At 40.1% G+C, this 27829-nt stretch overlaps 1 protein-coding gene across 2 annotated transcripts in view; it reads right to left on the reverse strand.

The window, feature by feature from the left end:
* Positions 1-27829, reverse strand: part of PAK1 (p21 (RAC1) activated kinase 1) — a 147757-nt gene that overhangs the window by 49480 nt on the left and 70448 nt on the right. For both annotated transcript variants that reach the window (XM_024749686.1, XM_024749694.1), the window contains exons 2-4: positions 14382-14592; positions 2671-2771; positions 2017-2164 (exon numbers count right to left, since the gene is read on the reverse strand). In XM_024749686.1, the coding sequence (XP_024605454.1) occupies positions 2017-2164; positions 2671-2771; positions 14382-14571 (439 nt within the window). In that variant the 5' untranslated portion in view covers positions 14572-14592. The remainder of the gene's footprint in view (positions 1-2016; positions 2165-2670; positions 2772-14381; positions 14593-27829) is intronic.

Raw genomic sequence — 27829 nt, forward strand, 5'->3', positions numbered from 1 at the left:
ATGCCGCGGAGCGGCTGGGCCCGTGCGTCATGGCCACTGACTGAGCCTGCGCGTCCGGAGCCTGTGAGGCGCAACGGGAGAGGCCACAACAGTGAGAGGCCCGCGTACCGCAAAAAAATAAAAAATAAAAAAATAACTGTGCCATAAACAACAAGGTCCTGCGTATAATACAGATAACTATAATCAGTATCCTGTGAAAAACCATAATGGAAAAGAATATTTTAAAAAAGAATGTATTTATAACCGAAGCACTTTGCTGTACAGCAGTAATTAACACAACATTGTAAATCAACTATACTTCAATTAAAAAAAAATTTTTTTTTAAAGTGCCAAATATACAGTTTTGCTTGGAGTTGCCTTGGTCTTCAACTTACAGAAAACAAAAAATCCCTCACGTGTGTATGCATGTGCACACACACACACATTTGCACAAATTTATACACACAGAAGTAGCTGTATGGACACATATCTATACATTCTACACATATACACTCAATGTTATTCATTTATGCATGCATGGAACATATACACAATTACCTGAATGTGTATATCTATACCCATATTCACTCATAAATACTTAAGTGGACTTTAATTCCAAACATATGCAAACCCACATAGCTATGCTTCCATATACATAAATAGTATTTGTACACATCTACACACATATACATAAAAACAGATTCTTCGAAAGACTTTGCTGCTGAGGCTTTCAAAGCCAGCTTCTAATCTGAAGTCTCCACGACAAACTCTTGAAAACACAAGCCGTAACCTAGAAAACTTTCCTACCCATCACCCCTCAACCCCAATACTGCCTTGGAATGACCCAGTCCCTCAATGGAAGAAGTGATACAGACCCAGCAGGCCAGATATCAGGAAGGAAACATGCTAGGAACATGTATGACACTCTACTGGGCACCACTATGCAGCATGAGCAAAGCTGCAGTCTGTCATCCTCACCATCTGTGCCTACTGCTGCAAGCCAGATACTTGCTGGGGAAAGCATCCTTCAAAATTAGCTAGTTCATCCCGGCTCTCACCTTCCCCAACAATACTGCCCTTTGAAAGAGACAGCATGAACACCAGAAAAAGCACTGGACTCAGAGTTAAGACCAGTGGTTAAGAGATCACTAATGTAGCCACATTAGAAAGGCATTTTGGGCTCTAATGTTTGCAAAACAAGGGGAAACTGGAAGTGGTATATACTAAAGATACTTCTTGCCCTAACATTCTAAGATGCTATATACAAGGCAAGTTTCCAGAAATGTAGGCCTTCCTATGACTTGCCTAAGAAAAGAAAAATCTCTCTGCTATGTAAGGAGGTGCTCCAAATAGAGTTACTAGAAGCAAGTGGTAAACTGAAAAGGTACTGGTCTAGGAATTAGGAGACCTGGATTCTAATCCCAATTCTGCAATTAAAAACATTCTGAAAAACACAGTCCCTTATACATATAGAGAGAGTACATCTAAAGAACATTTATTATTACTGGCCAGTTTTTCATTGGACTGATTGGACTGATAAAAATCAGTTCCTTGAGGAAGAAATTGGGCTTGCCTACTTAACTGGGTTATCACATAACCTACTGATATTGAAAACGATGATAATGATGGCTACATTTTCATGGTGCCATTTTGCAACCTATAAAGAACTTTCGTATCAATGAGCTCATTTATCCTCATTACAACCTCTTGAGATAGGAATTATTATTCTCATTTTGAAGCTCAAAGAAATGAACTACTAGAACATAATGAGTATCAGAATCTAGATCTTCTAGCACAAAGTCTATGTTCTTAACACGTAATATCACAGTACTTTTTCAAAACATGCAGTTTCAGAGTAAAGACTCAAGTTTGATGCAAAAACCCATCATCTTGGCTCTCAAATTCCAAAATTCCATCTTAGCGAACGTGCCATCTCCACTCTTTTGAAAAACGCTCTTCCTCCACCCCACACCAATAGGCATCTACTAAGATGAAAACCTCTTTTTTCCTAGACTGCCCTGGACACAATCCCCATACCTGTAAAGCTCATGTACTTCTGGCTGTTGGAGGTCTTCTTCGAGTTATAAAATTCTAATACATCCAGGACAGCCTGCGGGTTTTTCTTCTGCTCCGACTTGGTGATATTTGATGTCTGAAGCAAGCGGGCCCACTGCTCTGGCATCCCCTACAAGAGAGACATGCGAGGCTGTCAGCAAGGCATAATCACAGGGGACCCTGAATGAAATTCAGAACTAACTCTGATAACTGATGGCAGCTAAAGATGGGTTTAGTCATTCCTTTCTCTCTCTGCCCTCAGAGTTCCACACTGGTCTCTCTTATAACACATCTCTTACTATATCTGTCATTTCTTGTGGTATTTGCCCCTTCACCAGGCTATTCCTCCTTTACAGCAGCAATCATGTCTGATTTGTCTCTGGATCATCAGTGCCCAGCACAGAGCCTGATGTTAAGGGGCCACTTAACCGAGGTCTATTTAAGGAATAGAGATTCAAAGGCTTCTCTAGTACAATTCTGGAGGGGAGGAATGTGTCCCTCTCATTACTATAAGAAGATAGTAATGAGGGTCTCGGGCAAAGATAGAGGCATCAGGAAGTCTGGAAAGGATTAAATCTAACAGTGCATAGCCAGAACTCTGAAAGACCAAATGTCTTTCTGTGGCCCAGGACTTACTGTAAACTCGCCTGTGACAGCATCAAAACCAACGTGAATCGTGTGCTCAAAATCTGAAGGAAGAGAAATCTCTGGCCGTTCCTTCTCCTTCTTTTTATTTGCTGTAAGAGAAACAGGAAAAAGGAGATAAAAACAAGGACATTACTACATTTTTAGGCTTATTTAGCTCTTTGTTGAGCTCTAAGCTCCTTTAGAGGCCAAGGACTGTGATACAAATGAGTCAGTTGACCCAGAGCAAGTCACTTCCTTTTTTCTGAACCCTGGTTTCCCCATCTGCAAAATGAGAAGACTCAAGTAGATGGTCTCTAAAGAGCCTTCCAACCCAGACATCCTACATTCTATGAGCTTATATAACCTGCTTCTGTTTGTTTGATCCTTGATTATGGACCACTTTAAGGTTCTCTACATTACAGAATTTTAGATTTGGAAATTGTTTTAATTAAATGAATAGCTAATATTTTATCATGTGCAATGATTCAAGTTCCTTCTTTTTTCTATTATAGTTGACTTAAATATTATATTAGTTTCAGGTGAACAACACTGTAATTCAATATTTGTATAGATTATACTCCATTTAAAGTTGTTATAAAATATTGGCTATATGCCCTGTGCTGTAAAGTATATCCTTGTATCTTATGAATTAATTCAAGTTCTTTATTAATATTCACTGTAGCCTCACAACAACCCTGTAGTTAGGTACTGTCATCCTTATTCTGCAGATAAAGAAACTGAAGCACAGAGACTAAGTTATTTGCCCAAGATCAACTGGATAGTAACTGGCAGCAGTCAGACCCAAATCCAGGCCGTCTGGCCCAGGCCCTGAGCACTAAACCACTCTACTATGCTGCTTCCCTAGGCTACAAACTTAAAGAATCACTAAGTCTGAATATTTGTAATCATCAAGGGTGTTGCATACAGTAGGTGTTCACTAAGGTTCTGGCATAAAAAGCTTCAATATTTAAAGAGTTGTCGTGCCCTTGTCGTACCCTCGTATTCCGCCAAGATTCATATGTTCTTAACTCCCAGTACCTCAGAATGTGACTTTATTTGGAAACAGAGCCATTGTAGATATAATTATTTAAAATATGATTAGGTCAAACTGGAGTAGGGTCAGCCCCCTAATCCAGTCAATGTCCTTATAAAAAGGGGATATTTGAAGACAAACGTACACAAGGAGAACACCTTATGAAGATAAAGACAGAGATCAGAGCAATGCTTCTTCAAGCCCAACAAATCACCAGAAGCTACGAGAGAGGAATGGAACAGATTTTTCCTCACAGGTATCAGAAGGAACCAACCCTACAAACACCTTGATCTTGGACTTCTAACCTCCAAAACTGAAACAATAAATTTCTGTTATTTAAGACCCCTAGTTTGTGGTAATTTGTTGCAGCAGCTCTAGCAAACTAATATAATCCTTTTCCAACTCAAAAGACTTTCTGGCCTTGGTATTAGCTAGACCTAGTCCACTGGAGCCTCAAAACAACTGTGTGACAAGCAGGGTAGTGATTTTGGTGCCCATATGACAGAAGAAGCCAGAGGTTCCAAGAAGTTAAGTAGCCTGCCCAATGTTACAGAGCAAGTTAGAAGCAGATCTGGGGCCAGGACTGAGGTCTTCGGCCTCCCAACCCCAAGGCCTTTGTATTCTCTTACACTACTATATATAAAATAGATAACTAATAAGGACCTACTGCACAGCACAGGGAACTCTACTCAATACTCCGTAATGGCATATATTACATTATATAATAGTAATATATATTATTACTATGCTTTTAGAAAAGAATCTAAAAAAGAATGGATATATGTGTATGTATACCAGATTCACTTTGCTGTACACCTGAAACTAACAAAACATTGTAAGTCAACTATACCCCAATAAAATTTTTAAAAATAAAAGCTATAATTTCATACACAAGAAAATCCTCAACAATAAGAAAACGCAATTAATGAAATACGCAAAAGACCTGAAGAGACACATCACCAAAGAAGATATAGATAGAAAAGATACTCAATATTGTATTTCATTAGGGAACTGCAATTAAAACAACAATGAAAAACCACTACACACCTATTAGAATGGCCAAAATCCAAAACTGACAACACCAAATACTAACAAGAATATGGGGCAACAAGAATTTTCATTCATTAGTAGTGGGAATGCAAAATGGTACAGTCACTAAGACATGTTGGCAGTTTCTCACAAAATTAAACTTACTCTTACCATACAATATAGCATTCGTGCTCCTTTGTTATTTACCCAAAGGAGCTGATAACTTGTTCACACAGAAACTTTCACGTGGATGTTTGCAGCAGCTCTATTCATAATTACCAAAACTTGGAAGCAACCAAGGTGTCCTTCCATAGGTGAATGGATAAGTAAACTGTGATACAGCCAGAAAATGGAATATTATTCAGCACTAAGAAGAAATGAGCTATCAAGCCATGAAAAGATAATGAGGAACCTTAAATACATATTACTAGGTGAAAGAAACCAGTCTGAAAAGACTATATACCATATGCTTCCAACTATCTGACATTCTGACAAAGGTAAAACTATGGAGACAGTATTAAGGGTCAGTGGTTGCCACAGATTTGAGGGGAAGGAGGGGTGAATTACCAGAGCACAGAGGAATTTTAGGGTGGTGAAACTATTCTATATGATACTATAATGGTGGATATTTGTCTTTATATACATACACTTGTTCAACTCATAGACATAAAACACCAAGAGTGAACTCTAACGTAAAATACAGACTTAAGGTGAATATGATGTGTTGATGTAGGTTCACATATTGTAACGTACCACCCCGGTATAGGATATTGGTAGTGAGGTAAGTTGTACATATGTGTGGGCAGGAGGTTTATAGGAAATCTCTGTACTTTCCACTCAATATTGCTGTGAACGTAAAACTGCTCTAAAAAATAAACTCTTTTTTTTAAAGACTTTGAGAACTCTGCTCTACAGACTTACATCTTCTTTATCTCCCACTACAGGCATACCTCGTTTTACTGTGCTTGGAGTTACTGCACTTCACAGATATTATACCTTTTACAAATTGACGATTTGTGGCAACCTTGCATTGTCAGATGATGGTTAGCATATTTTAGCAGTAAAGTTTTTTTTTTTTTTTGCGGTACGTGGGCCTCTCACTGTTGTGGCCTCTCCCGTGGCGGAGCACAGGCTCCGGACGCGCAGGCTCAGTGGCCATGGCTCACGGGCCCAGCCGCTCCACAGCATGTGGGATCTTCCCAGACCGGGGCACGAACCCGTGTCCCCTGCATCGGCAGGCAGACTCTCAACCACTGCGCCACAGGGAAGCCCGCAATAAAATATTTTTAAATTAAGGTATGTACATTGTTTATTTAAACATAAATGTACACTTAATAGACTACAGTATAGTGTAAACATAAGTTTTATATGCATTTGGAAACCAAAAAAATTCATGTGACTCTTTTTATTGTGATGCTCACTTTATTGTGGTAGTAAGCATCACAATAAAACTGGAACTAAACCCACAGTATCTCCAAGGCATGCCTGTACTTATGTTTCACACATTCTACACCACTGAACCAGTGATGGTGCACCAAACGTAATGGGCTCTTTCACACCTCTCCCTATTGTCTCAAGTTACTCCCTCTGCCTGTGAATCCTGCCTTTCCCTTTCCCTTCCCTTGCCACCTCACCACACAAACCCTTTTATTTATCCTTGTCAGGTCTCAGCTTAAAGGTCATCTCTTCTGTGAAGTCTTCCCTGATCTCTAGGTTGGGGAGTTCTTCACCCTCCCTTCTGTTCCCACAGCACCATTATAGTAATTGCCTATTTTAAGGGTCTATTTTTCCAACCAGACTGAATTCTAAGTTCAGGGGCCATGTCTAATTTATCACGAATCCCCAACAGCTAGCAAAAGCCAGGCATAAAATAGGTGCTCAGACACTGAGTGAAGAAAGGAACAAACCATCAGACACCTAACTCAACTTGACAAGGAGTCTAAGGAATCTGCCTAAGACATGCAAATTCTCTCCAGGGCAGGAATAAATGTTCCATTTTTATCAGCTCTGACATGATTTTCACAATCCCGTTTTAAAATCCTGCTCTGTGGTAGCTCAGCACATTGGCCAAAAGATATTCTGAGGTCCTAATGCCTCCACAGACCCAATATAACCCTGATGAAAGGCAGCAAAATGCAGGGGGCGGCGGTGGGGGGTGGGGGGGAGGACACACAAGAAGGTCTAGAATCCAGGCCAGTTTTGCCTCTACCACACCATACAGTCCAGGTGCTCAGCTTTCTCATCTGAACAATGGGGAGAATGAACTAGATGATCTTAAGTGCCCTTTCAGCTCCTACACTCCAAATGTCTTTGAAAACAGAAAGATCAGCACTCTCAAAGCCCTGTATCTACATTTCTTCCTGACACAGCATCCCACAGTTTTAATAGGTACTTCATATACATCATCTCATATAATCACCACAATCCTGAGAGTCAACTTTACCTGGAGATTAGGAAATTGAAGCATGGACCTGCCTACAGTTCTTGAAGTAATTCAAATTCAAAAAGTGTGGCATCAAGAGCCAAGGCCCTTTACATTCTACTACTTTACCTCCCCTAAAGAATTTCAAGTTGAATCAAGAAAGCATACTTTGTTATGATGAGAAGAAATGACATAAATAAGAACTTACCATGTATAAGACACTATAACCATAAAATATTTTCCTTAATTCTTATAATCCTATGGGATACATTATTACTACTGTCATTTTACAGATGAGGAAACTAAAAAGCAGTTAAATAATTTGCTCAAGCTCATACAGCTAGTAAGAGCTGGGATTTGAACCCAGGTCTGATTCCAAAGGTTCTTTCCTTAGTATCTTAGTGAGAACCATTTGCCTACATGCCAATTGCTAGGGTTTAAGCTATTTTTACACTTGGCAATTTCCCTTCCAGAAGCAGCTGCTTTGAGAAAGGGAACGGTTTATTACGGTTCATAAATGGTTCATTTATGACATAAGTCCATCTGTCTTTCTCATAGCTAGAATGCATGGGACATGTCGCAGGGCTTTGGAATTGCTTTCTGTTCCTAAATTTCCTCTGATCTAGTCAATTAAAAGATTGTAGAGAAGAACACTTATGTTATTTTTATGCTTTACTTAGATTATTTTTATGTTTTACTTAGATTTTTGTTTTATAGTTATATATCTTATATTTTATATATTATTTCTATGATATGCTATTAATATGCCATATAATATACCATCACAGGCACGGAATGTCAAATACAAAACAAACTTCGGTAATGGAAACACAGAAAGACAGTGGCTCAGAGGATGAATAGCCTATAGAAAAGAGCCCCAGGGAAGTGAAATCACTTAACACATGAACATATAAAGAGTATCTGACATTTGTAGTTTTAAGAGGCTTACCTTTTTGGCCTCAGTTTCAAATAGAGTATTTGTTCCAGAGGTCCAGGCCCACGTCCAGAGCTTAGAATCCTGCTTCTGACATTACAGAGAACTCTTGAGAACTCCTTAGGAAACCTCTCCTTGGGTCTGTTTAGCCTCAGTGCACAAATTCTTTAATCTGGCTTAATAGCCCTATCTAAACCAACAGGAAATACAGGCTATATGTAGGAAGAGAAAGGTATTTTACCCCAGGATCATTCTTTAATTCTATCTTGGAGGAATCCCATTAAGAGTTGTTCTTTTGTAAATCTCATAACAACTCTTAAGTGTTAATCACAGATTCCAAAAGAAAACCATGACTGCAAGCAATAATAGCCACAAAATTACTTCCAACTCTTAATAAAGCTGCAGTTTGCATAACCTTTTTCACACCTTTAGCCTTATAATCCACTCAGCAACTCTCTGAGATAAATATTATTATGTACCCATACTATGGGTAAGATAAGTGAGGTGAAGGAAGGTAGAGCAACTTACCAAAGGTCCCAAAATTAGGGATGGTCAATGGTGATAACCTCCAGTGCTTGAACTCCAATATAGCTGCTTCTACATGCACTATGCCTTCTGCAGACTAAGTGAATATGAATGGAGGTCATTAAATGCAAATTTGTTTTAAAATAAGTTAAAAGAACTAACCAAATCAGTTCTACTAAAGGCATTAGTCTGAACATCTCTAGGATGGGAGCCTTCAAACAGTACATGGTGTCTGAGGACTTAGAAGAATTAAAGAGCACAGTCCAGAAGTCAAGAGACAATTGTTCAAATGCAGACTCCATGCACCGCAACCATGTAGCATATGACCTTGGGCAAGTCCTTGACTCTCTGAGCACAAGAGTATCAGTGGAAAGGTCCCTGGAATCATAGAAAAAAGCTATAATCGCAGATCAGCCACTCCTAACTAGATGACCTTGGGCAAGTTACTCAAACTGAACTACCTCAGTTTACTGTCTACAAAGTGAAATATTTATCTCCCTGAAAAATTGGCACATTTTACAAACATCAAAGTTCCTAATATAATATGTAGTAACTAACAGGCATTCAATAAATAGTAGCTCGGTTACTGCTGTTACTTTTTACGGTTATTACTACTGTGTTAGTACTATTTGTTATTACTATTTTTATTACTATTGTTCTTATTATTTTAAGGATTAACGAAGATAAAGAAAATGTACGTGCTGTGTAGAAGCTAGAGAGCTTTACAAACATGAGTTATCATTAATAAAAGAAAGTGTCAGAGTAAGATTTCCCAACCCACTCATTAAGACAGTTTAGAAACTGTGGCTAAGGAAAAAGAAGAACGAATCATCTGATTTCATGAAACTAGAGATCACAGACTTGAGGAAATAAAGTGAAAAAAGAAGCCTGCAAAACCATCCATCCTAATATTAACCCTATCTTTGGCCAAGTCCATTTGGCTTTCTGGTAACATGGGAAATGAGGCTGACATTACAAAATCCCAGGTTGCAGTACAGCCATCCAAGTTTCAGCACAAATCATTGACCTTATTTATTTTTTTTTTAAAGATTTATTTTTAAGAAGCCCTTCTCATTGGTTCAGATGACCTAATCTAAGCTCAAGGCAGTAAAACACTCCAAACTTGGAGAGATAAACACTGACGTAGTCCAGTTTTAAAATTAACTTTGCTAAACTCTTCCCAAGCTTGGAGAATTCCACTTCGGTTGTGAAAATGCAGCCAGGAAAAGATTCCAAACTAAATGCTACAGGACTTCTTAGAATAAACCAAAGGCTCCAGATCCTAACCACAGGAACCAGGCTTTCCCACATGGAATTCTGCAACTCAGCGCCACCTATCACAGGCCCTCAATTACAGCTTCTTGCAATCATTTATGCATCCCCCCAGGCACACACTGAAGCCACGCTGGAGGTCAGCATTAGGTAATGCCCATAGACATTCTACCCATTGCCAGCTCAAATCTCAACCACTAACGCAGCCCACAGAGAGCTCTTCTTTCTCATCCCCCAAATCCCTTTAGACCCCAAAACTACCCCTCTGGAAATTCTGGCTCCAAAAGTCTGGGTAGGATCTGGGCAACTGTATTTCAGAAAAGCACCATGAGTGAGTTGGACGTGTAATCTGGGTTGGGAACAACTAACACAGATAGTATGTTGTGATGTAATAGATACTTTAGGAAGACTTAGTTCCATACTCATCCCTGCCACTTTCCAACTGTAAGACGTTGATCAATTTACTTTTCTCTAAGCCTCAGCCTCCCCAACTGAAAATGAGTTGTTACAGATATCAGATCAAACAAGAAATGAGGTTTCCCTTAAAAGAAAAGAAAAAAAAAACTTCATATTTGTATAGTGTTTTAGAGTTTAGAAAATGCTTTTACATCCACTACGTCAAATGACAAAAGCCTACTCATGATATGGGATGGATGGGAATTAAAATCATTCCCCACTTTACAGTTAAGGATACAGGGATTAAAATAAATACGTAAAAGGGCAAAAAATCACAGAGTTAATAAATGTTAGAGGTAGGACTCAATCCAGACTAAGTCCAGTTCTAGCCCATTTCTCTGTATAGCTGGTATAAATTCTCAAATACTTCATGAAGGGCATACCACTTCAAAGACTGCCAACACTGCGGTGCATCCTTCTAGGACTAAGTTAAGCACGAAGTGGCAAGTCAACAAATCCTTATTGGTTGAATGATAAAATCAAAAAGCACAAAATCAAGCTGAATAAAGTTTCCAAACAAAAGGAAAAAATTCATTTATTTCATTTTGATGTATGCATTAATTATAGCCATCTAAGGTCTTAAAGCAAAGGAGTGAAACCTATGTGCTCAGGGTATGTATAGGCAATACAAAACTAGGTGGTGAAAGAGAGGCCACTACATCGTTTCACAAGAACTTCTTAGAACTCTATGCTTTCTACATCTATGCTTTGAATTTATAGAGCTACAGCTTTGATCTTGAGCTATGAGACTTATTTTCAGACCAGATTTGGCCTAGGGTTACTCAGCGAGGATTTCCAGAAGAACCTCTGCATCTACAGCTTTATTGCTGAACAAAGTACTTCACAATGGCCTAGTTTTGTTTCACATACATATACAACCTGATCCAACCTCATCTTTATATCTCATTTATGTAATTACAGCATTTCAAAACTATAAGAGGCTGTATATGTCTACTGGTTTGACTAATTTTTTTAAATTGTTTTTTATTGAATGAAAGATTCTTCAAATTCTAGAGTGCTTTACAATTTTCAAAGGTTTCACACACGATTTCTTTTTTTTTAACTTCATTTTATACTGGAGTATAGCCAATTAACAGGGTTGTGATAGTTTCAGGTACACAGCAAAGCAACTCAGCCATACATATACATGTATCCGTTCTCACATGATTTCATATAACCCCATAATAACCCTCTTTTTCCCACACCCCTATATTATCTTTTCCCCCTTCCCTCTCCCCACTGGTAACCACTAGTTTGTTCCCTATATCTGTGTGACTCTAATATTTTAGATGAAAGCACTGAAGTCCAAAGACAAGTAACTGACCCAAACCAGGCAGCCAAATTATGAGAGAACCAAGACTACAACACCCATATCCCAATCGCCATCTCCCCATTCAATACATAAGGTCATCCCTTCGGTTCCCAATGATGTCTAAACATTTCCATCAGCTGTTTTTTTTTTTTTTTTAACAGAGTATTATTGAGATATAATTCACATACTATACAATTCACCCATAGAGTCTAAAATTCAGTGACTCAATACATTCATGGAGCTGGGGAATCATCTCCACAATCAACTTTAGAACATTTTCATTACCCCAAAAAGAAACCCCATACCTCTTAGCCACCGTCCCCTAAATCCCATTCACATCTCCCTACAACCCTAGGCAACCACTCTTCACTTTTTGCTTATGAATTTGCCTGGATAATATGAATTTGCCTGGAAAATTCATATAAGCAGAATCATACAGTATGTGATCCTTTGTGACTGGCTTCTTTCACTAATAATAATGTTTTCAAGGTTCCCCCTTTTGTAGTATGGATCAGGACTCCATTTCTTTTTGTTACCAGCTAATATGTCTTTGTATGGATATACCATATTTTATTTATCCATTCATCAGTTGATGAACATTTGAGTTGTTCCCACTTTTTAGCTATTATCAATAATGCTGCTGTAAACATTCATGTACAAGTTTTTGTGTGGACATATGTTTTCATTTTTGGTAATATAGTAACTCTTTATATTTTTGATATAACGTCCTTATCAGATATATGATTTGGGAAAATTTTCTCCCATTCTGTGGGTTATCTTTTCTTGTTCTTTCTGAAGCAGAAAAGTTTTAATTTTGATGATGTCTATTGGTCAGGAATCTCATCATCTTCCTGGTTTGTCAGTAAGAACAATTCCAGTTTTTTATTTTTAAAAGTCCTTCTTATTGCATGTAGAAACTTGGGCTGAAAGCCTACTTATTTATAGAGATCAAGAATTATGGCTGATAAAGTGCAATATTAAAAATAAGCACACATCTAAACTGAGGGATAAACAAAGTGGCTATATATGTGGGAGAAGATTCTATGGTAGAGTAACATCACCTAGATCATAGCCCCTCACCTAGGAAGTTGGCAGCTACTACATAAATGAATTAGCCAGAAAACAAAGTTAAGCAACTTATGTGTGCCTCTTCTATCTAGACCCCAAAAGAGTTCACCATGAAGGTGGGGTAGAGGAAAGGGTAAACACAAAGATGCATGCCCAATGTACTCAATAAGAGTCCTCAATAGTTCTCATTTCAGTTTTTCAACAATCATTTCCTATATGTAAGATCACTGCCTATTAGACACCTCTATGTCAAGACGTCTCAAATACAAAGTGTCTAATATTATCTTTTCACTTCAAATGCAATGCGTTTAAGTCATCATCTTTCCTGCTCTCCAACCATCAACCTTCCTCACTTGTTCCTCTTCCTGTGTTCCCTATTTGGTTAATGATACTATTATCTACCATCTCCCCTGATCTGTAGTTATGCAGGTATATTTTTCTGCAACATATTTTCTGCAATTCACCACTGTACTTGACATATTTGGCCTACTGTTTCAGAATCCTAATTCTGACTTTACCATGTAGCCTACTAGCTATGCCTCCTAGCTTCAATGAAAGAGTAAGAGAAAGGGTACTGGGACTTCCCTGGTGGCAGAGTGGTTAAGAATCCGCCTGCCAATGCAGGGGACACAGGTTCGAGCCCTGGTCTGGGAAGATGCCACATGCTGCAGAGCAACTAAACCTGTGTGCCACAACTACCGAGCCTACGCTCTAGAGATCGCAAGCAACAACTACGGAAGCCTGCGTGCCACAACTACTGAAGCCCGTGCACCTAGAGCCCGTGCTCCACAACAAGAGAAGCCACTGCAATGAGAAGGCTGTGCACCGCAACGAAGAGTAGGCCCTGCTCAACGCAACTAAAGAAAGCCTGGGTTCAGCAGCGAAGACCCAACGTAGCCAAAAATTAATTAATTAATTAAAAAAAAAAAGAATCTGGATACAAGGGACTTCCCTGCACTGCTGGTGCAGTGGTTAAGAATCCGCCTGCCAATGCAGGGGACACAGGTTTGATGCCTGGTCCAGGAAGATCCCACATGCCGCGGAGCAACTAACTCTGCGAGCGACAACTACTGAGCCCGCATGCCACCACTACTGAAGCCTGAGCACCTAGAGCCAGGGCTCCGCCACAAGAGAAGCCACTGCAATGAGAGGCCTGCGAAGCGCAACAAAGAGTAGCCCCCGCTCAACACAACTAGAGAAAGCCCGTGTGCAGCAACGAAGACCTAATGCAGCCAAAAATAAATTAATTTAATTTTTCAAAAAAAAAAGAATCTGGAAAGATGACATTCCAAATGAAACTAGTTTGGGGGAAAAACCATATCCAAATGAAGACATTTCAATATTTCTTATATTTTGTGAGGTCATAAACAGTTTAAGAACTTAAAAAGTAAGTAAATATATGGCTTCAGATTGCCCAAAATCTGGCAAGAGCATAATTATTTTCCTAGAATTTTGGTCAGATATAGTTAATAGAGTATAATAATGGGTCTATTTTCCATTTGACTTCACAGTCATTTCAGGAAAAGAAGATAAGGAATAGGGAAAATATTTAATGAGAAAAAGAGGGATTAAAGGAAAATTAAATCAAGGAAGGGACAAATATTATATTCAGGTTACCAAAAAAATTTTTTAAGTATACAAATGATGAGAAAGAAATGAAATACTGTACTTTTATCACCAGGTAAGATGGCTCGGTAAAATCGGTCCTTCTTTTTCTTCTCCTCGGGGTTTGGAGGCAGAGGTTTGGAACCGTGGTTTAGGGTTCCAGCATCTTTGCTGCCAGCTCCAATCATAGTGCTGGTATTTCTCATCGGAGGGGCTGGGGGTTTGTCTTGAATGTCTAGGCCGTTATTCGACATTGTCAGCACCAGCAGCAGCTACTGGAATCAGAAAGAAGAACATAACTCTTTTATTATTTTTTGAGCAAAAGGAAATAGGTATTGAAAATTTTAAAGGAATCCAAATTTTACAACCCTTCCTCCAGGACCCACCTCAAGCCCTTCCACTGCATACCATGACTACTGCTATCTTATTCAGTCCACCATACTCAAAGATGTAATACCTACTCTGTGCCAAGCACTGCTGAAAATTCACAAGGTTCTTGCTTTTTTCTTCATTCTCCTATCTAAGGCATTGGAGAGCACAAAAAGCCACCATGATGTGATTTAAAAGGCAGAAATTTGGCCCAGTTAAACTGAGAATGAATCCCTGTGCTACTTAACAAGCTTTAGAGAAATTCCTTAACCACTTGGGTTCCATTCAGTCATTCACATGAAGATTAAATAAAACTGCCAACAGCATTCCACATAGTGAGTTCTCTGCCAAGCTCTAATTTTGTTACCTTAGGAACATCATTCCTTCTCTGGTAGGAATTGTATCACTATACCAATGGTCAGTAAAGCTGCTGGTTTTGTAAACAGTTTTACTGGAACACAGCCACATCCATTCACTTACATATTGTCTATGGCTTCTTTCACATTCTAAGGGCAATACTACGTAGTTGCAACAGGCCTAAAATATTTAGGTTGTTCACAAACCTACAATATTTTACTATCTGGTCATTTACAAGAAAAGTTTGCTGATCCCTGGCCTTTATCATCTCTCCAGTATCTCCTTCCTCTAAAATTTGACCTTGTTCTAAATATATGATGATCAATATATGATGATCAATGCATTAACCATCTTGTCCTATATGGTGCTGAATTTACAGGCAATTTCCAGTGCTTCCGGGAAACAGAAGGAATAAAATCTAAAAGAAAAGGAAAAAAAATCCCTATCACATGGAACCACTAGTTTTAGTGAAGATAGATGTTATTACCTTAAATAAGTGTGCTTGACAATAGATAAATATGAATATATCCAGAGTTAATAAAGTTTCTCATTATTCTTCATGCTACAATGGAAATTATATCTTTTTTTTTGTTTTGTTTTTTCTCGGTACGCGGACCTCTCACTGTTGTGGCCTCTCCCGCTGCGGAGCACAGGCTCCGGACGCGCAGGCTCAGTGGCCATGGCTCACGGGCCTAGCCGCTCCGCAGCATGTGGGATATTCCCGGACCGGGGCACAAACCCGTGTCCCCTGCATCGGCAGGCGGACTCTCAACCACTGCGCCACCAGGGAAGCCCCTGGAAATTATATCTTTAACCATGACTATTTAGAATGTAAGCTCCTTAGAGTCAAACACAATAGTGCTTTTTAGACTGAAGTTTCTAATCATCAAAAAAAAACAACAACAGTGTAATAATCATCGAAACTTTTCAGAAATATAGACGTCCTTGTATGACCCTCATAAATTCTGATTTAGTATGGCTGGGTTAAGCCCAAAATTTATAATTTTAAAACTTAGTGATCCCAGTGCCTGCCAGAATTGAATACCACTGCTTTAGAAGTTAACTACTTAAATGCTATGGACAAAATCTATAGGAGTCTTAACATTTTCTAGTAAGTGCAGAGCTAAATGATCCCTTGCATCCATTTTTTCCCTCAATCCTTTCTCCACATGCCATCAGTGATCTTAAAACACTCATACCTCTACTTAAAACCCTTCAGTGACATCCCAGAATAAAAGCTAAAGTTCCTTAGCTTGCTTTTAAAGGCCCTCCCATTGTTTAACCCATTCCACCATCAGCTTCATTTCCCACTACTACCACTCCCTCTAATTCCCCTTATACTCTAGCCACACCCAACTTCTTCAAGTATACTGTAGCTTTCACACTTTCATTCCTTTACACATGCTGTTCCCTCTGCTTAGAATGCCAATTTCCCTATCCTCAAATTCACTCATCCTTCAACTGCTTTTTTTTTTTTTTTTTTTTTTTTTTTTGCCGTACAAGGGCGTCTCACTGTTGTGGCCTCTCCCATTGCGGAGCACAGGCTCCAGACGCGCAGGCCCAGCGGCCATGGCTCACAGGCCCAGCCGCTCCGCGGCATGTGGGATCCTCCTGGACCGGGGCACGAACCAGCGTCCCCTGCATTGGCAGGCAGACTCTCAACCACTGTGCCACCAGGGAAGCCCCTCAACTGCTATTTCTTCTATGAAGCCCTTTTGAAATGTTCTCACCTTCAAGAAGTTAAGGTCCCCTCCTCCACACTCCAAAGGCAATGGGTATATTTCCAGGTTATCACATTTATTTTTACTATGTTTTAATTATCTTCGCCAGAAGAATGTAACCCAAAGGTCAGGCACGATTTTGTCACCTTTGTAATCCAAAACAGCCCAGTATAGTATCTAACTCAACAGTGGATTCAATAAATATTTCTATTAATCAAAAGTTTGACAGAGTTATATACCTTGCCTTTAAGGAATTCAGTACAGACGAAATTTTAAGGTCCTTTGCAATCTTTGATATTGAACTGTCTCACAAACTAAGCCATTGTACCTGGACACAGCTTGCATTCAAACCACACTTCAGAAATCTCTGTTCTACTGAATTTGCCAAGTACTCTCTTACCCTCCTCTTGCCCTACCCCCCCCACCCCCAATGCTTCTTGTCATCTCCTCTGACTGATAAAAATCTTACTCATCTTTTAAGATCAAATTTAAACTTCATCTGTTTATATAATTCATCCTGACCTACCTCTGACAAACCCACTGCTCCTCACTTCTATTTTTGAACAAAAGAAATCAAGTAAGCAAGGACAATCTTGTTAATCTAGAGTAACTCTCTGGGTGGTGTGCTTTTTATCCATTTCTTCCAGTTTCATTTTGCAGATTTGTCTTTGCTTTCCCTCCCAGCCCCAACTCAAGTCCCTCAGCTCCCCCAAAGAGAATTTCTACTGGCCCAGCTCTCAAGAGTACCTTCCCACTCCAGACTGCCAGTTCCAAAATTACACTCCCTGCAGCCACCTGATACCCTAAGCAGGCCCTTCCTTGCCTCTTAGGTCCTTCAGCCAAAAGCTTCATTGAATATTACTCCTTTTCAGGATGACAGCCCAGAATTGCACCAAGAAAGGTTTCATCAGGGCTTCCCTGGTGGCGCAGTGGTTGAGAGTCCACCTGCCGATGCAGGGGACACGGGTTCGTGCCCCGGTCTGGGAGGATCCCACGTGCCGCGGAGCAGCTGGGCCCGTGAGCCATGGCTGCTGGGCCTGCGCGTCCGGAGCCTGTGCTCCACAATGGGAGAGGCCACAGCAGTGAGAGGCCCGCACACCGCAAAAAAAAAAAAAAAAGAAAGGCTTCATCAACCTTTCTGATAAGGCTTTTCTTCATTTCTCAGTTCTTCCACTGTGTTTGGAGAACTCTAGGTGGTAGATCACCACTTTCAAAAAAAATTCTAAATTATTAAAACCTAAAATCTGTTGTTGGAATACAATGTTTGAATACTCTGTACCACATTCCAGACCAGGTCATCTAGCCTGTGCTTGAAAACCTCCAGTGATAGGAAATCTACAGTCTCACAAGTCAGCCTATTCTATCTTTGGTGACCTCATTTAGAGAGCTCTCACTTATATTGCCTTTTTTTTTTTTTTTTTTTTTGCGGTACGTGGGCCTCTCACTGTTGTGGCCTCTCCTGTTGTGGAGCACAGGCTCCGGACGCGCAGGCTCAGCGGCCATGGCTCACGGGCCCAGCTGCTCCGCGGCATGTGGGATCTTCCCGGACCGGGGCATGGACCCATGTCCCCTGCATCGGCAGGCGGACTCTCAACCACTGCGCCACCAGGGAAGCCCCCACTTATATTGTTTTATCTTCTCACACTGAATTGCAATTATTTGTTTACACATTTGCCTCTCCCTGCACTTCCCTTCCCTGCCAGACTTAAGACTATGAACTCCTCAAGAACAAAGTTCAGTCATCGCAATCCCCAACACCAGGCCTGGCACAGAACAGGTAATCAGTAAAGATTTGTTGAACAAATGAACAAGCAAATGAATAAATAAATGAACAACAAATGAACAAACACTACTTCTATCTATTATTTCTAAATCCTAGATGAGGGCTGCTCAGCGAAAGTCTATTGCCTCTTCAGAACTTTACGTACCTGAAATCATCTCTCAAGACTCCCCCCACCTCCCAAAATCTATTTTCTCAGTGCTAAACATTGCCAGTACTTTCAACTATACTCACAGAACACAAGTTTGTGCCTTCTTGAACCTTTCCTTTGAACTTACTTGGACTTAATATTTTTACACTACTTTCCAGTTTCTCTGCAGCCCTCCATCCAGTTCTTTCCTATGGCTTCTGCACAAGTCTTTACTCTCTTTACACTTCATAGATCCACGCAGAGGTCATTTTGTCCATCTATACCTAGCACAATAATTAGCACATTTTAAAACCTACACTATTCTAAACTTTGTTTATAGGAAAACAAGTCCAAAATTTCAATCCTGATAGGAAAAAGAATTCTTTTTTTAAAAATTTTTATTGGAGTATAGTTGATTTACAATGTTGTATTAGTTTCAGGTATATAGCAAAGTGAATCAGTTATACATATATCCACTGTTTTTTTTAAGATTCTTTTCCCATATAGGCCATTACAGAGTATTGAGTAGAGTTCCCCGTGCTATACAGCAGGTTCTTATTAGTTATCTGCTTTACATACAATAGTGTGTATGTGTTAGTCCCAATCTCCCAGTTTATCTGTCCCCACCCTTATCCCCTGGTAACCATAAGTTTGTTGTCTACATCTGTGACTCTACTTCTGTTTTGTAAAGAAGATTCATTTGTACCCTTTTTTTTAGATTCCACATATAAGCGATATTTGTCTTTCTGTGTCTGACTTACTTCACTCAGTATGACAATCTCTAGGTCCATCCATGTTGCTGCAGATGGCATTATTTTGTTCTTTTTTACGGCTGAGTAATATTCCATTGTATGTATGTACCACATCTTCTTTATCCATTCCTCTGTTGATGGACATTTAGGTTGCATCCATGTCCAGGTTATTGTAAATAGTGCTGCAACGAACATTGGGGTGCATGTATCTTTTTTTGAATTACAGTATTCTCCGGATGCCCAGGAGTAGGATTGCTGGGTCGTATGGTAGTTCTATTTTTAGTTTTTTTAAGGAACCTCCATACTGTTCTCCATAGTGGCTGCACCAATTTACATTCCCACCAACAGTGTAGGAAGGTTCCCTTTTCTCCACACCCTTTCTGGCATTTATTGTTTCTAGATTTTTTGATGATGGCCATTCTGACCAGTGTGATGTTACCTCATTGTAGTTTTGATTTGCAAGAAATACACTCAGCTCTTGAATAACATGACCAAATATATATTAAATCTTCTAGCAATCTCTGCTGGTCAAAGATTTGGAAGGATGACAAGCCAACGCCTTCTGACAAGCTGCAGAATAAAGCTAAGCCCGAGGCCAACATTTAGAATGAAAGTTCATCAATCTTAAGTCCAGCCCAAACATGTTTATATATTTCTGTATTTGCCATTGGCTAGATTTGACGGATCTAAGTGTAAATCAGAAGTAGCATAGTTTAGGTCAGAATAGGTACAGCGGGGTGAGAATTACCTCAAGTATAGTTGGAAAATCCTTTGGCAGAGAGTCAGAAGACTTGAGTTCCAGTCCCCACCTTTAAATTTCTGTGTGATCTTTGGCAATTTCTTTCTGCTTTTTGGACCTCCGTACTCCTGTTACGTGAGGGGGTCAGATTAGATGACCTCTGAGGTTGCTTCTGGCTTTGATGTTATGTGTATCTTAAAATCTTTACTAACCTTTATCTGTCCTAGATGACAAACTGATATAACAGAGAGAAAAACAGATTGACCATGTGTTACCAATGCCCCAGAGGCTCAGGGAGCCTAATAATTTATAAGCAACTAATTATACTGAAGTACTAATTATTAATCAACTGAATGACTCTATAATAAATGTAGGATCACTGTGAGGTTTCAAAAGGGCCACTGGCAGGGCGATATAGTAAAAAGATGACTGGAGTTAAAATCAGACAAGTTTAAGTCCTGGTTCTGTTATTTACTAGCTATAGTCCTAATAGAACTCTCTTCACCTATGAGCTGCAAACTGTTGTTTCCTCCTGAGCAGTCAGTCTCTAGACAGACACTAGTCAAGAGGCAACCAAGGAGGGGAAGTGATTTATGTTTCTTTTTCTATAAAAAGCATAAAGATACAGTGCTAGAGTAGAAAAAAGGGAAAGAAAACACTTTTCAAGTAGCCAGTATGTACAAGGTACTTTACATACTGAACAAAACCAGTCAGGGATTCAGAGGAGTATGTTCACCAACAATTACTTCTTTCTACTTTACCACATCTGGATTCCACAGCCACAAGTATAAATCACAGCCAAGATAATCAAAGATTTTAAGATACACATAACATCAAAGCCAGAGCAACCTTAGAGGTCATCTAATCTGACCCCCTCACGTAACAGGAATACGGAGGTCCAAAAAGCAGAAAGAAATTGCCAAAGATCACACAGAAATTTAAAGGTGGGGACTGGAACTCAAGTCTTCTGACTCTCTGCCAAAGGATTTTCCAACTATACTTGAGGTAATTCTCACCCCGCTGTACCTATTCTGACCTAAACTATGCTACTTCTGATTTACATTTAGATCCGTCAAATCTAGCCAATGGCAAATACAGAAATACATAAACATGTTTGGGCTGGACTTAAGATTGATATTTACTAAATGTCTGCCATGAGCTAAGCAACAGAGAAGATAAATAATTTCTTGGTCCTCAAATCAGCCATGTGAAAGTTATGTACACCTTTTACTGCACTTGTAGGCTCTTCATTCAAGTACAATTCAAATAAATAATTTTTAATGAGTACTTACTCATAAGGTGCTATGCCAGAAACCAGGGATATAGAGATAAATAAATGAATACGTTCCCAACTCTAGAGGTTCTCACGGTCTAGTAAGCAAGACAGACAGGACCTAGAAAACCACAATGTCAGGCCAATTGTAAACAGTGCTGTAGAATAGTACAAGCAGTAAAATGTCAGAAGAGACAGAAAGGAAAGACTATATTAAACTGAGGTCATCAGTGAGGCTTCACAGAAGAAGTGGTGTTAAGAGTAGGGGCTTAGGAGAATGCCCTGGTGACCCAGTGGTTAGGACTCCACACTTCCACTGCAGGGGGCATGGGTTCCATCCCTGGTCGGGAAATTAAGATCCCACATGCTGCGCAGTGCAGCCAAAAAAAAAGAAAGAGTAGGGGCTTAAAGAATAAATAGGTCAGACTAGTGGTCTTTGACTCTGGACTATTAGAATTCCCTAGGAGCTTTTTAAAACACCAGATGAAGTACTTAAGAGAGGAAGTATACTAATATCTGCAATTTACTCTGAAATGCATTTTTAAAAAGTAGGATACATTAGTGGATGAACATAGGGATGTGATATAATATACATGTCAATATATAATATATAATGGATGTGATAAAGCAAGTTAACATGAAAATGTTAATGGTAGAAGAATCTACATGTCGATTACACAGGTATTCACTATAAAATTCTTTCAACTTTGCTGTATGTTTCAGATTTTCCTAATTAAAAAGCGGGGACTGGGATAGGCCCAGGCATTGGTATATTACCTTGACCAAGGAAAACAGACAATAAAATGAATGATTTTGACAGAGTACGATGACAGCAAATATATCCCAGACCACAGGAATAACGTGTGAGAGTACAGTGTGGTAGAACGCAACATGAAGGTGAAAAAGTAGGACACAGCAATCACAGAGGACCTTTCATTTTCTGCAATACATACAGCGCTAGTCAGAAAAATGGCCCTTTCTGAGCAGTTCTAGAACTGTACAATGAATGTCCCATGTTAAAAATAAAAGATGACGCTGTTGATTAAAAAAGGCTGAGGGATGACAATGAGAAAAGAAGTGTTCCCTGGAGGAGGGGACCAGCTGCTATCCATCTGCACTAACGACTCTGTGGTGCCTTGAGCTCACACAATGGGACTTGGAATTTAGGAGAGTTCTCTAAATTGCCTAACAAAGTTGCTAAAATTCTTTTAAGAGTATCCCCATTGAACCTCCTGGACTAACCGTCTTTACAAATAGGGTTTCAGCCATCACCTGGGGCTGATATTTCAATAACCACTAACATTAATGGAGTGTACAAGAAAACCTGGAAATCTATTTGGTTGGTATTATTTTTCTCATTCATTCATGTAAATATTTATTCATCACCTACTGTTTGCCAGACTGTGTTAGGTGCTGGGGATAAAAGAGTGAACAAATCAGAAGAAGCAAAATCTCAGAGATGCTGCCAGCCACCCAGGGTCACACAGCTAGTGGAGAGCAGAGGCAGGAACCTGAAATGAAGTCTGTGTGACTGCAGAATCACCTCTCTTTCCACTATACCATACCTCACTGTTCACTCTAGAGGCAAAGGAATGGACTAGATAACCTTTAATATTACCTCAGGCCATTATTTAAATGAAGATGCGGAAGGAAAAAAGAAATAAAACCTATCTCATGTATTAATCACATTTCTCAGTTCCAACAACTCAGAGCTGCTAAGACTGGCATGCTCAACACTCCACCCAAGACTGGGGAGTACTGCATGCCCTTGACACCTGGTTATGAGAATCTGATCTTTAATTAATTTGTGCCAGGAGGTTTTCTTGGCAGAAGCCTGGAATGCTACAGTCTTGAATTTGCTGAAGGATGTCCTTCTGACAAGTCAAAGACATTCCCGCTATGCAGCCTCCAGCCACTCGCAGTGGTTTAGCAACAAGAAAGCAACTGCTGAGGTAGCAGGGAGGAAAACTGGAAGCTCTTTCTGAGCTGTTAGGAAAGCTACTTTAATTTTTGACCCTCAGTTTCCTCTTTTTAAAAATACAAATAGGATTGTCTATTTTACAGAGCTATCATGAGAATTGAAAAGCATATATAAAAGCTCCTAGCATGCTGCCTGACACAAAATAGATGTTCAAAAAACACCTGTTCTCATCCCCCACTCATCTATCCAGTTTCATCTCTTCTATCTCTAAACTTGTCATTCCAACCCAATCTGCTTTCAGGCTACTGCCTTTGCCCACACTGTTCTCTCTGCCTAAAATGTCCCAACTTGTCTGCCAAGAAAACTCCTACTCATTCTTCAGGACCCCGCTTGATTCACTTCCTCTACAAAACCTTCACACAGCCCTCCTATTTCTACCTTGCCCCAAATTTAATAGCATTTTACACATAATTCTATGCAGCAGGTTCCATATTTCATGATATCAACCTCACCAGACCATGAACACGTCAAGGGACAAAACTAAGTCTGATTAATGTCTATGTCCCCGAGTCCCACCCAGCACAGACCTGGCACAACTAGGTAATTAGTAACGGTTCACTGACTAAAATGCAGCCTGGTTTAGAGAAGAAAAACACAGGAGTTGGAAGGATCTTGAAAAATCAGCTAGTTTCAAATCTTTATTTCATAGTTCTAACATGAAACCCATAAGGGTATGCAACTTAGCTAAGATCACTCAATGAAACAGAATACCTGGAAAACTTCCTACAATTGGAGAGGTATGAGAGGCAGCAAAGTGAAATGGAAAAGGCAGAGAGATTTGGAGTCAGAGACTTAAATTAACTTATGTTGACCCTATACCTTCACCCTCTCCCCCCCCTACCAATAATACTACACATCTTCCTCACCCCATCACCCCTGCAGATAGTCACTAGAGTCACTCACAGAAACCAGCACCAAATGTCTTATAATCCTCCTCCTACCATCTTGGGAAATTCCTGACTTGTATCCCCCGTTGAGCTATTCCCAATAGTTAAGGGAAAAATTCAAATTTAAGCTTCAAACCTCCAGCCCTCCCCACGGATGGCCTGAAATGAGAAAATAATCACTAAAACCTGAGGCTCATACAATCTGAGAGCTGAAGGAACCAATAAGGTGATCTAGTTTAACCTCCCAAGAAACACTGGAATCTATTCTGCTGTCTCCTAGATAGATGATCTTCCAGTCAATCTTCCTGAACATATCCTATGATTTCCCACACTGCCACACGCTGCCTCAAAGGAACATATTCTCTTGGAAGTATTAGGAACAAAAGAATGAAAATAGACTGCCCTCTCTCCTTTAAAAGAGAATCACAACTAATTTAATCAAGCTTCCAGTGTCCATTTACTTCAGACAGCCTTGACCACCCAAACTCTCATACCCAACCTTTCCTGTATGTCCTCTAATCTGACCAAATTCCTCAACCCTTTCCTGACTCTGGATCCCTCCCACTATTTCCTCTGGAACTTCCCATTTGTCATGGGCTCATTCCCCTTGCCTCTTTGCCTTAAAAGAAATTTAGTTATCTCCTGAGAAAGAGACTTCTCTAGCACCTCTCTCAACTGAAGGCTGTTTTCTCTCTTACATCCAACCTATCAGTGTGGTCCTTAAATTTCAGTGCCATTTCCAAACCACTCCTTTTTCTTCCTCTTGTAAAACTTCTGTTCCTTTGAGTAGCCTCCACTGGCTGCTATCACACTCCCTTGCTGCCTAATACCTACTTCCTGGACACTCCACTCAAAGGTCCCTAGATCAGTGTTCTTCTGTACCCTTCCAGTTAACATTCTAGGTGATTCAACAGCCACAATGATGACCCTTCCAATACTCTGGCTATTTCATTTGCTGACCTATAGTCCAAGTTAACCAACACTCCCATGATCACACCCTGGACCTTATCCTCAAAATGTTCACTGACTCCAATATCTAGAGAGAATCATATATACTCCAAACACAACTTCCTATCCATGTAGCTCACTTGTTCAAGAACTTCCACTACAATTCCCAGACTTTATTTTGAGCTCCAATCCACTATCGGTTAGTCCCCACTACAATCACTTTCTTTTTTCCCTAAACATAGTCCAACAAAATCACTTAAACATCAAAAACCATCAACCTGGGCTTCCCTGGTGGCGCAGTGGTTGAGAGTCTGCCTGCCAATGCAGGGGACACGGGTTCGTGCCCCGGTCCAGGAAGATTCCACATGCCGCGGAGCAGCTGGGCCCGTGAGCTTTGGCCGCTGAGCCTGCACAACTAAAATTCAACAACAAAAAAAACAAACAACCCAATTCAAATATGGGCTAAGGATTTGGATAGACATTTCTCCAAAGAAGATACATGAATGGCCAACAAGCACAAAAAAAAGATTCTCAACATCACTAATATTTAGGGAAATGCAAGCCAAAACTACGAGACACCACCTTATATCCTTAGGATGGTTACTATCAAAAAACCCCAGAAAACAACAAGTGTTGGTGAGGATGTGGAGAAACTGGAACCCTTATGAATTACTGGTAGAAATATAAGATGGTACAGCCACTATGGAAAACAGTAGAGCAAACAGTTCCTCAAAAAATTAAAAATATTACAGAATTACCATATGATCCAGCAGTTCTACTTCTGGGGTATATACCCCAAAATATTGAAAGCAGGGTCTGTAAGAGCTATCTGTACACCCATGCTCATAACAGTATGAACAATAAACTATTGGCTCATTGGCTAAGGGAGGGGTGAATGAGAGGCCCAGCTGATGCTCATTTGAGGCAAAGTAAATCTGATAAAAAACAAAAACAAGAACAATCAACCCCCTTGCCTTCTCTCCCTTTCCAAAATTCAATTGACAAAATCCCAGCTTTGGGATGGTTGAGCTCAACTCTCTCCAAACTGTCTCTATATTGAAAGAGCTGAGTATCCTAGAGAACATTACCTGGTTGACTGTTTTAGCTTGAAAATTATGAGGCTCTCCCTACTTATGATTACCTTGCCTCAAATGAGCATCAACTGGGCTTCTCATTCACCCCTTCCCTTAGCCAATGAGCCAACTTTCAATGAGAAAACAGAAATCTTTGCAGAAGAACTCTATCTTCCCACTCCTAAATCTGTATGCTTCCCTGCACTGTACCACCCAGTTACAATGAAGGAGGTGACCCTTCTCCCATCAAAAGCCATCCTCTCATTCTCTCTTCTCCCTCTACTCCTTTGCTTGTACTCCCTCCTCTCACCTGGAATGATCTCCTCCTTCAGCAGCTACATTAATCAATCTCTCTCTCTCACACACACACACACACACACACACACACACACATATTCAGTCATTCCACAAACATTTATTTAGCATCTAAGGTGTACCAATACTAATCTAGCTGAACAGGACAAAGTCCCTGTGTTCATGAACTTTATGGATTAGTAAGAGAAGCAAAGAAATAAGCAAATAAATATACAATGTCAAGTCCATAATAAAAATTAAAGAGTAGTTCGTGTGAATATGAAGGGACAGGGATGGGGATGGTACATAAGATAGTGATCAGGAAAAATCTGCTATGGAGGGGAAAGGATTAGAAAGGCGAAGCATGAGAGGAAAGGGATTAGAAAGGGGAGCAGTAAGAATGGAGAAAGTGGGGATGGGAGAAAAGGTGGGTAGAGCGCAGGACAGGAAAAATGTTCAGGAGTAGGAAGCAGAAAGAAAAGTGGGGAGAAGATGATAAGGAGGTAGAGTCACAGAACAACTGGGGGGAGGAAGGCAGTTCAAAATAATCAAGGTAGGTTAGTATCAGGCCTGACATGTGTTTCTTAGTTTCAGATGATCAAAAAGGAAAGAATTATAGTGATTAAGACATTACACAGCCTCAAGGTCTGTCATTAGCTTGACGGAGTACGGAGGAAGCTCCAGAGAAGACAGCCAAGTTTAAAGCAGCTTTATGCCCAAGTATCGAACAATTGGCCAGTTTGGAGAAAAACCATTAATATACCTTGATCTGCTTCTTCCCAACCCCATCTCCCTACACCCAATATACCTACACTCAACACTAAAATAATCAGCATTCTCAACCTCTGCCTCGTCTGTGAAGCCACTGGGTCCTGAGCAGCCCAGTAAGATGCCATTCAAAAGACTGGCTGGAAGACAGGGTACCAAGGTCTTTTTCCCAAGTTTGCCTCCAAGGTCTGTTTCCCAAGTTTGCCTATCTCCTACAGTGTTGAGGGGGACATTTCTGCAGTCCATTCTAGGGCTTTTACCAACTCACCTGTCCAAAAGGCAGTTTGACAGCCTGAAAATGCCAGAGTCACAAACAAAATGTCAAGCCCTTCATTGCACAGGTAAGGAAACTGAGGCCCCACAGAGGCTGCCTGAACAGGACCAGCCCCCCCACCCCACCCCACCCCAGGTCTCCCAGCTCTCAGTTTCCTCCACCTCTT

The sequence above is a fragment of the Neophocaena asiaeorientalis genome, unplaced genomic scaffold (assembly GCF_003031525.2).
Source record: "Neophocaena asiaeorientalis asiaeorientalis breed wild unplaced genomic scaffold, Neophocaena_asiaeorientalis_V1.1 scaffold363, whole genome shotgun sequence".
NCBI classification, from domain to species: domain Eukaryota; kingdom Metazoa; phylum Chordata; class Mammalia; order Artiodactyla; family Phocoenidae; genus Neophocaena; species Neophocaena asiaeorientalis.